The sequence below is a fragment of the Condylura cristata genome, unplaced genomic scaffold (assembly GCF_000260355.1).
Source record: "Condylura cristata isolate star-nosed mole 26May11 unplaced genomic scaffold, ConCri1.0 scaffold00004, whole genome shotgun sequence".
In the NCBI taxonomy this organism is placed as follows: Eukaryota; Metazoa; Chordata; class Mammalia; order Eulipotyphla; family Talpidae; genus Condylura; species Condylura cristata.
In genome coordinates this window covers 70,623,037-70,633,827 of record NW_004567105.1, presented here as the reverse complement: position 1 = coordinate 70,633,827, position 10,791 = coordinate 70,623,037, and the positions used below count along the sequence as shown (strand labels likewise).

Sequence of the window (10,791 nt, the reverse complement as noted above, 5' to 3'; positions counted from 1 at the left end):
GTACACAAATGTGCACAGGTGCATTTTCTAACCAGAAAAGGAACTATGAAATACATACTGCTCTGTGGTTTGCTCTGAAGTTAATGTTCTCCATCTTTCCATGGTAATACATCTTGATCTTATATCCAATCCATCTATAGTCAAATTTCTTTAATTGTCTTGAAAATGAATTTTACAGATGAGGTCTATTCAAACTGGGATTCAATTCCAACCATTAATGTCTCAGCTATTTTTTCCCCATAGGAATACATTGTTGGGGCTCTCCCTGGTGGTGCAATGGGTTAAAGCACAGCACTAAGAAGCTAAAACCACTTCAGCATGAGTTCAATCCCCAACCTAAAGGTGACCCACATGGCACGGCAGACCTCTTCTGACCTTCTGATCTTAAAAAAAAAAAAAAAGAATACATTGTTGAAGAGATAAGACTTGTTTTCCTGGAGAATATTTCACCTTTGGGGGGGGATGTATATGTGTCTAAGTGTATTTATTTAAAAGATTTATTTATTTATGCATACAGAACTGGAGTACAGGCCAGAGGTGCAGGGGCGGTGAGTGGCTTCACTAGAAACAGAGTGGGGAACAGAACAGGCAGATTGACTGAAACACTACTTAGAGGAGCAGTGGGTGAGTGAGGAGAGGTCAGCTCCCTGGCCAGGGATCCAAGGAGCATGTGCTGAAGCGGAAGCGGGTATCCTCCCTCTGGATTTGTCTGGTTACTTGCTATGGTGTTACTTAGTATGCTCCGCTACCCCCTGTGTTTCTTACAAATTGTGTTAGATACAAAGGTTTGATATTCAAGTTAAGCATTTTTTCTGGAATGTATCACATCAAACATCACAGGGTACATTACATACAGGATATTGCATCCAGAAACACATTATCAGATTGATGCACAGCATGACCTTTTCAACATGCAAATTGTGCCATGTCCCTATTGCTTATGCACCATTTATAGCTTCCTTTGCTATCCTTTCTACAATGTGAACTCTTTAATTAAAAGGGTTGAATGATTTAATGTGCAATTACTCTTCCAACTTCCATTCCACTCCCTACTTGCTTTTTAAGTTTTTACTTTAAGTTTACTTTTAAGTTTTACTTTTAAGTTTTTAACTCCCTGAACTTGTTAAGTGCTACCTCCTAGGGCCTTTGTAGTGGCCACCCCGTGGGTCTAGGTTTGCTCAGGAACACACTAACCCTTAGACTGCAAGGTCTCGGACACCTAGGTAGCCGAAAACTCTTGCAGGGGGTGGTAACAGGAGTTCTTCATCAACAAGTTGTTCCAGTGGCCCCACAGCCGTTGTTAACGTGAACGAATTCTGTCCGCCCGCCGCGGCGGTGAGGAGAAAAGGGAGAGTTCCATAGTGGCGAAAGCCAGGATCCTCGCCCGCTCACGCCCGGGTAATCTATGTCGCCACGCGATACCCTCACGTCACCGCGGGTACGCGCGCGCGCCTCGCTCCAAGTGCGCCTGCGCGACAGCTCCCGGAAGTGGCCGGATCCCAAGTGCAGGCAAAGCGTACGTCCGTCTGCCCGTCGGTCCGCCAGTCCGCGGGTTTGCCAACTCGGTACCCCGCGCGCCCGGGCCATAATCGCGGTCCCGCGGTCTAATTGGCCCGAACGGCGGCCAAGGCGTTCGCCATGGCGACGTTCATCTCGGTACAACTGAAAAAAACCTCGGAGGTGGACCTGGCCAAGCCGCTGGTGAAGTTCATCCAGCAGACATATCCCAGCGGTGGGGAGGAACAGGCCCAGTACTGCCGTGCGGCCGAGGAACTCAGCAAGCTGCGACGGGCCGCGCTCGGCCGCCCGCTGGATAAGCATGAAGGCGCGCTCGAGACGCTTCTGAGGTAGGCGCGGGGCGGGGCGGCTGCAGCCCCTAGTCACCTTTCTTTCTACCTTCCCCTTTCCTTGCCACCCACTGTCCAGGCTCAGCGCCCCGCCCTGGTTTGGTCCGGCGCGTAGGTGTGGTCTGCATTCCTCTCCTGTGAGCCGAGCGGCCGGACCGCCGCCCGCTGACCTGCAGGCTGTTCCTGCTGGGCCGCTCCAGTCCTCGGTCCACTGGGGTCTGGGTGGATGCCATTTCTAAGAACGATCAGCCACGTTCAGATCTCTCTTGCTACATTTAACCAGAACAAGTTCTTTTCACTTTTTTGGGAGGTCTCTAACTTGTCCCGTTTTTGGTCTTGATCTGGTTTAGATTTCATGGTAGTACTTGCTAAAGGAAAGTAGGAGACACTGGAACAAATGTCTTAAGTTTATTATAATCAGATTACAGATAGGGAATTCTAAAGGTTAGGAACAGTAATGGAAATGAAACTTGATTGACATAATAGAGCGTTAAATATAGTTTGAGGTCAGTTTATAAACAGGTATAATGGAGTAAATTTGTATATCTGGCTCTCACTGGTGATGCAACGGGTTAAGATGCAGCACTGCAAGTTGGCAGCAGCCACTTCAGTGCGAGTTCGATCCTTCACCCCGGAGGTGATCCACATGGCGCAGCAGACCTCTCCTGACCCGCCTGCTTCTCCCCTCAGTAGTGTACTTTGTCAGTTGGCCTGTTCTGCATCCCGCTCTCTCTGGTGAATCCTCTCACCATCCCTGAACTTCTGGCCTGTACCCCAATCTGTATGCATAAATAAAAATCTTAAGAAAAATTTATTAGATATTAGCAAATACTGAGCTCATTTTGCATTAAAAATTTTTATAGTACTATTTAGGATTGCAGAACCTTTATATAGCACTTTGATTAAAAACTTTTCGGTTTCCCTTGTTAATGGTCTCATTTTCCATGTGTAATGTATTTTGTTTAATTGAGGAACATAGCTGTATTAGGATACAAGTAGAAGTTCAGGTAAAACCTTAACTTATTCCTAGACTGAAAAGAGTAGGCATTTTGCTTCCTTGGTTTTAGGAAATCATCTTGCCTCCGTGGAGATCCCCTCATAGGCCAGCTTTGTTCTTGTATTGGGGAGATGTCCTTGGGTGCTCTACTGTAATTATAATAACCCGTTGAAATAGGATCTTATATGAGAGTACTTTTTTCTTTAACTCAGGCAAGAGCCCATGGGAGGCCCCTGATTTGTTGGCTTGTGTCCATTTGTGGTGATGGGAACTGGGCTAATTTAATTGCCCTTGTCTGAGTCACTTGGCTGATTTAACTTTTCCATCTTCCATGAATCAAAGGACTATTAGTATAGGCCAGGGCTCGTTGTCCTGGAAGGATACTGAAATGATTTTTCAGTGAGATTATGACCCCTTGGTGTCAATTTTAAAGATAAGACAGTTGCGTTGTGTGGCCTCCCTGGTGGCCCAAGAGCTTAAGTATCAGAACTATGAAGTAGTCTGTAGTCATGGCCGCACAAGTTTGATCCCCAGCAGGGAGCTGACCCACTTGGTACAGCAGACCTCTCCTGTCTAGCCCACAGCTCCCCTCAGTGTATTTTAGTCAGTCTGCTTTTCCTCCTTCTCATTTTGTCTCTGGTGAATCCTCTCATCCCCTTCTCCTCCCTCCTCTAGCCTGTACCCCAGTCTTGTGTGCATAAATAAATAAATCTTTAAAAAAAAAAAGATAGTTGAGTTGCAAAGACCATTAGCTTGACACTAAGTATAATCATTTTGTTACTTAGTTTCTTTTTCTGTCCATTGCCTGTTCTTTTTCTTTTTAAAAGATTTATTTATTTATGCATACAGACCTGGGGTACAGGCCAGAGTTTTATGGGTGAGAGGATTCACCAGTGGGGACAACAATAGGCAGATAAACTGAAATACGTTGCTGAGGGTGGGGTCAGGAGATGTCTGCCACACCATGTGGGTCACCTCCCCGGCTAGGGATCAAATTCCTGCTGCAGTGGCTGTGATAGCTTCATAGTGCTGTGCTTCAACCCATTGTGCCACTAGGAAGGGCACTGCCCTTTTTCTTTGCCCTTTTTTTAATTGGGTTTGTTTTTCCTTATTGATTTTTAGAAGATAGTAACATTTTCTGGTTATTTATTCTCTCCCCATTACTTATATTTCACATACCATCTTCAAGTCAAATTTTTATCATTCAGTTTTGTTTGTGGTATCTTTTATTAACAGAAATGTTGCAAATTGTTTTAATCTCCTAATGGGTAGCTATATATATTTTTTCCTCTTTTTAATAACAAGTCTACAATTTATTTTTATTTTCCTACCTTTCTCATTCATTTACTTTCTTTTCCTCTTGGTATCTTTTTGTATTGAATGATTCATTTCTTTTTGTTTTGCTAATACATTTAGGATTGCCTTTTTAGGGCTACTTTTGGGAACATTTATTCATATCTTAATTTTGATATGATAATATTCCCATTCACTTTTGTTTATTTTTTAAACTGAGTGTGGGTTATCTTCCGTCACACAGTTGCTGGTTGGCATGAGACTGGTACTGAGCTCTCTCTTTTTTATTTTTGTGTAGAACAACTGTGGTGTAGGCCAGAGATGGGGGAGTAAGGGTTGAGAGTATTCACCAGAAACAGAATGGGGAACAGAACAGGCAGATTTACTGAAATACACTGCTGAGGGGAGCTGGGGATGAGATAGGAGAAGTCTGCTGCATCAGGTGAATTAGCTCCCTGACTGGGGTCGAACTTAGCCTGGGAGTGGTAATGGTGCTGAGATTTAACCTCTAGTGGCCTCACATTTATTTTTTAAAATAATTTCTAGTTTTCTTTTACTTAGTTATTTTATATAGATTTTGGAAAATTTCTAAAAATATTTGTCATTCTTTTGTGTGCTAATTTTTTTTCATTATGTTTTATTTTTTATTTGTAAAGTTGATAGAGCTGCCTATGATTTCTGAAATTTTTTCCCAACGACTAATATTTTATAGGTCAAGAAATTGTGGTTCTACTTTATAATGACTGTATACATTCTGTTTATTGATTTGGGAGTGTGGATATGGAGATAATCACTAGCATTAATGACATTGCAACAATTTGATAATCAGTATGGAGGATATATAATACTTGGTCTTTGGTCTCATTAGCGTATCTGTAGTTACTGGACTTAAAGTTATTTTTTTAAGTTTTTTTTTATTTATGCATATAGAACTGGGGGATAGGCCAGAGGTGCAGGGGTGATTAGAGGACTCACCAGAGACATAGTGGGGAGCAGAACAGGCAGTTTGACACAGTATACTGCTGAGGGCAGTAGGTGAGAGAGGAGAGGTCTGCTGCGCCATGTGGGTCACCTCCCTGGCTAAGGAGTGAACTCGCATTGAAGCGGCTGCAACTAGCTTTCCAATAATGTGCTTTAAACTGTTGCGCCATTAGGGAGGGCCTTGGATTTAATTTTAAGACTCAGTAATTTTATTCTGCATAGATAAATAAACATGAAACACGTAGGAACATTTAAAATTTAACGTGTTTTTCTGTGTTCTGACTTTTCTGATATTTAGTAAATAAAATAACTTGTCCAGATTATCTTCATTGTTTGTAAGAGTAAAAGGTCTTGTGCTTATGTAGTATTTCATACAGGAGTAGTAAACCCATATGACTAACTTTGTGGCAGAACTAAATTAAGAACCTGATCTCTTTATTCCCTAACTAGTTCAGTTTTACTGTATTGCAACAGTGCCTCTTTGTAATTCTTCATGTGATAAATTGGTTGAAGAAACGTGTGTGAAAATAAGTGTCAGGATAACTTTGCTAAATGGTTAACCTTGACCAGTTACAGTTCCAGCTTTTTAGATTCTTTCTTTTTCTTTGGTGGTTGGGAATTGTATTGTCTGAGTATTGACTGAAGCTGGATGGGCTTATATGAATTTCAATATTACTTTGATGAAGGTGTCTTGTTCTCCATTACCTCACTTCCCCCTAAAAAGTGTTTTTAAAATGAGAGTTTTTTTTTAATGAATGTGTTTGGCCTCTTTTGTGTGTGTGTGGGTGTAGGAGGTGTGAGAGATGGAATGGGAGCAGAACAGGCAGATTTACCTAAATACACTGCTGAGGGAAGTAGCAGGTGAAACAGGAGAGGTCTGCTGTGCCATTTGGGTTAGCTTCTTGGCTGGGATTGAACTCAAACTGCATTAATAGTGCTGACACTTAGCCTCTAGGCTACCAGAGAGGATCTTGAAAATGGGAATTTCTTCTTCTTCTTTTTTTTTTTTTTTAAAAGATTTATTTATTTATGCTTACAGAACTGGGTCTAGTAGTATAGAACTGGGGTGTGGTAGTAGCGGTGGGTGAGAGGATTCTCCAGAGACAGAGTGGGAGCAGAACAAGCAGATGGACAAAGTACACTGCTGAGGGGAGCAGCGGGCAGGTCAGAAGAGGTTTGCCACACTATGTGGTTCACCTCCCTGGCTGGGGATCGAACTCATGCTGCAGTGGCTTTGGAGAGCTTCATAATGCAGTGCTTTAATCCATTGCACCACCAGTGAGGGCCAGAAAATGAGAATTTCTAATGGGAATTTGCTCTGTATATATTTTTGAGTATACCAAAAACATATGTTCATCCCCTAGTTTTTTTTTTCTTCTTGAGTATTTTTAAATTGAGCTATTAGATATTTGCTCTAAAATTTATGAATTTTATAAGGTACTAGAACACATATAACAGGACTTTTGAATACTTGCAAAATAATCTGTAGCTACCTTTACATCAAATATGTACTATGTGTTCTAGTGTTATAGACATTTAATTATAGTGTAATACTTGTTTATCATGTTTAAATGAGTTATTAGCCTTACTTTAGAATGGGTTTAGAGAGTTTGAATAACTTGCTTAGTCACACAGCTAATCATTGGAGTTGTGATTCAAACTCATGCTTGTCTGACTTGAAATCCTGAGCTCTACCTATTTTGGCATCACGATTTTTAGGTATATGTAGAATTTTATAGTTGAGAAAAATGATTTCATTTACTTCTAAAATAAAGTTGATAGATAGTATTTTGCAGCATTTGGCTTACTATATTCCTACATGTGAAAACTTGCAGTACAGGTTTAATATGTGGTATATCCTGGCCTAAAGTCTAATGATACTGTAAGAACCTAACCTATTTCAGTGGTAAAGAAAGGGGTGTGGGTAGATTGTTTTGTTCCTTCTTTCCATGTCTAGAGTACTTTGACTGATCTATGTGTATGTGTGTGTGTGGGGGGGTATGGTGGAATTATTTCCTAGGAGTAGCTCATTGTATTTGGTACTTTTGGAACAGCATTTTGCTACGGTATCTGTTGTAAGCAATGCTTTCTTTCTTTTGAAGAGCATTGTTTGTCTTGTAGTTTTCCAGTATAGCAAGAGACCAGCTGATGTTGGCATTATGGTGGAATCATAAATGGTGGAATCTCAGACTGGGAATTGGTAATTCAGCAGTTGCTATATCTGTTAACCAAGCAGATATGATTGGGCTCTCTGGGAAGAGAGAACGTGGGCCTGGATTTGGGTGACACTGGGCAGATAATAAGCTATCTGCGTTGACCGCTGCCTTCTCTTATGTGGGCTGCTCTTCATGAGCATCTCTTCCACATTGTCTCTCCCTGGACATTCTTCCTTCAGAAGACATCTTTAGTTGATGACAGTTGGACAGTTATGTACTTAATATGTTCATCATGTGACATGTTCCAACTCAGGCAGTGTGGGTACAGGGCAGGGCAGGAGTTTTCTCATGTTACATATATCAACACAATATTTTTGATGTTGCCTTTTGCATGGCAAAACATATATAAAAAGTTTGCCAGTCTTTGCTCTATCACCTATTAGCTTCCTTGCTGTTCAACACTCCAGGGTATGCTGTCGCTTGCTGTTCTATCCAGTGAGTATGTTTTCTCTTTCTTTTTTTTTGTACAAGTTTTTTTTTTTTTTAAAAGATTTATTTATTTATTCATACAGAACTGCCAGAGGTGCAGGGGTGGTGTCTCTCACCAGAGACAGAGTGGGGAGCAGAACAGGCAGATCAACGAACTATACTTCTAAGGGGAGCAGCGGGTGGGTCAGGAGAGGTCTGCTTGTGCCATGTGGGTCAGCTCCGGGGCTGGGGATTGAACTCATACTGAAGCAGCTGCGGCCACCTTGCAGTGCTGCGTCCTAACCTGTTGCACCACCAGGGAGAGCCCTATTTTCTTTTTCTTTAATAATTTCTGTTGATACCCAAAATAGAGAAACTTGGATTTTAGTTTTTTAGAGATGAGGAAAAATTTGCTTTCTTGAAACTCAGTATTTTACTAGTTTATTTGTTTGGGGCTAGCTGTAATGCTGCTTTTGTGGAGCTTAGAATTTGAGAGAAAAGACTTAAATACACATATTGTAAAATGTGTTAAGTTTTATAAAGGAGTTGTTCAGAGGTCTAGAGGCTATAAGTGGAGAGGGGAGCTAATCTAAAAAGAAGTTAGATTGACTGCCCTTGATATGTCTGCCAGCATGTGGGCCATCTTAGTCTGTGCAGCATTATCACTTGACCAGATTACTGTATACTCTCCTGATTTATTACTTTTAACTTTTACTCCACACTTGCAAGTCAGTTTTGTACATAGCACCCACGGTGATATGAAAATTGTTTGACTCTTCTCCAAACCCTTTTGTATTTGGTAAAATGTATTTGGTAGTATCCCTTCCTTTTCAATTTTTTGAAAGAGTTTGTATAGGATAGGCACCAGTTTGTTTGTGGAATTCATTTGTAAAGCCATCTGGTCCTGGGCTTTTGTTTTGGGGGAAGGTTTTGATTACTATTTCAATTTCACTGCTTGAATTATTCTGCATAGGTGTTCTATTTCTTCTCTGTCTAGCTTTGGATGATTCTAAAGTTATAGGAATTGGTCCGTCTCTTCTACCTTGTTGAACCTGTTGCATGTAACTGTTATTTTGATTTCTGTTGTAGTAATTTCTCCTCTTTTGCGTATGATCTTATTTATTTGTGTTTTCTCCTTTTTTTTTTTGGTGAGCCTGGCTAGAGGTTTTTTCTTTTTGTTTATTTTTTTCAAAGAACCAACTTTTGGTTTCATTGATAGTTTGAATTGTTTTCCTAATTTCATTTTCATTTATTTCTACTTTGATTTTTATTATTTCCTTTCTTCTACTGGCTTTTGGTCCCGTTCCGTTCCCCCCGTTCCCCCCCCCACCAGTTCTTTAAGGTGAGAGATTGGGTTGTTTCTTTGGGTTCTTGTTGCTTGAGGTAAGACTGTATTGTGATTTATTTTCCTCTTATAACTGCTTTCGCTGTATCCCATATTTTCTGTAGAGTTGTGTCCTTACTATCATTCATCTCAAGGTATTTTTTGATTTCTGCTTTGATCTCCTCATTGATCCGGTAGTCCTCCAGTAGTGTGGGTTTCCATGAGGTAGGAGGGTTCCTTGTTTTTTTTTTTTCTTCCATGGCTATTTCTAGTTTGGTGCCTTTATGGTCAAAGAAGATGGTATGATTTTGATCTTAGTTGCTGTCTGTCTTGTGTCCCAGTATGTGATCAATCCGGGAGAATGATCTGTGTGCACTTGAGAAAAATGTGTACTCCAGTTTTTTTGGGTGCAGTGTTCTACAGATGTCTCTTTAGCCCATGAGATCTAGGTCCTTGTTTAGAACACTGTTGTCCTTGTTTACTGTTTGTCTTGTTGATCTATCCATTGGGGAGAAGGTGTTGAAGTCTCCCCCTACATGTGTATTTTCTCTGATGCCTGTTTTCAGAGATGATAATAATTGTCTGATATATTTGGTAAGTATATGTTGATAACTGTTACATGTCTTCTTGATGTATTGCACCATTAGTTATATTGTAGTGACTGTCTCTTTTTATGTTTTTTAGTTTGAAGTCTTTACAAATAATTATTTTTTATTTATTTATGCATACAAGAACTGGGATTCGGGCCAGAGGTGTGGGGTGTGGAGGACTCACCAGAGACAGAGTGAGGAGTAGAACAGCTGAATCTGCTGAAATACACTGTTAAGCGCAGCAGCAGGCAAGACAGGAGAGGTCTGCTGTGCATGTTGGTTAACTCTGGTTGGGGATTGAACTCCTGCTGCAGTGGCTGGCAATAGCTTGGTAGTGCTGAGACTTTAACCTCTCTGCCACCAGGGAGGCCTTGAAGTCTGTTTTACCTGATAATAGTATAGCGGTAGCTGGCTTCTTTTTTGGTTCATTTGCTTGTAGGATTGTTTTCCATCCTTTCACGTTCAGCCTGTGTTACCTTTTGCGTCAAATGTGTTTCCTGGAGTAGCAGCAGGTTAGGTTCTGTTGAACACTGCTTTTTGTTTGATGATCATTCTGCCTGCTGTGTGGAGAATAGGTTGAAAAGAATAAGTAGGGGAAATGGGAACTTTTGTAGTAGTCTATTGGAAAGAGGGTGGTAGTTTTGATAAACTGTGGGGCAGTTGTGAAGATGGGCAGAAGTGGACAAAATCAAATCATTTGGAAGTTAGTAAACCTGTTTTTAATTAGCATTTTAATAGGTACTAATTTGCCCAGTGAGTATCTTAATTCAAGCTAGTATTATAAGAAATAGTTTTCCTGGGGAGATGTTAGTTTGCTTTTTTAGTGGTAATAGTTGATAAATATTTTTCTTTGATGATGAGTTTGAGTTTTTGTTTTTTTTTTAAAATTTATTTATTTATTCATACAGAACTGGGGTACAGGCCAGAGATGTGGAGGGTGAGAGGATTCACCAGGAACAGACAGATCGACGAAGTACACTGCTGAGGGGAGGAGCGGGCGGGCCAGGAGAGGTCTGTCACGCCATGTGGATCTCCTCCGGGGCAGGCTGTGATCAAACTCATGCTGAAGTGGCTTAAGCTTCTTAGTGCTGTGCTTTAACCCGCTGCTCCACCAGGGAGGGCCCTATATATTTTT

The 10,791-nt window shown here is 41.0% G+C and overlaps 1 protein-coding gene across 2 annotated transcripts in view; it reads left to right on the top strand.

Moving 5' to 3' along the window:
• Positions 1 to 1,488: 1,488 nt before the first annotated feature.
• The window catches only part of PDCD6IP (programmed cell death 6 interacting protein), a 43,992-nt gene continuing 34,689 nt past the window's right edge, over positions 1,489 to 10,791 (top strand). The window contains exon 1 of one of the 2 annotated variants that reach the window (XM_004676332.2): positions 1,489 to 1,847. In XM_004676332.2, the coding sequence (XP_004676389.1) occupies positions 1,639 to 1,847 (209 nt within the window). In that variant the 5' untranslated portion in view covers positions 1,489 to 1,638. The remainder of the gene's footprint in view (positions 1,848 to 10,791) is intronic. The other variant, XM_004676333.2, reaches the window with a different exon arrangement.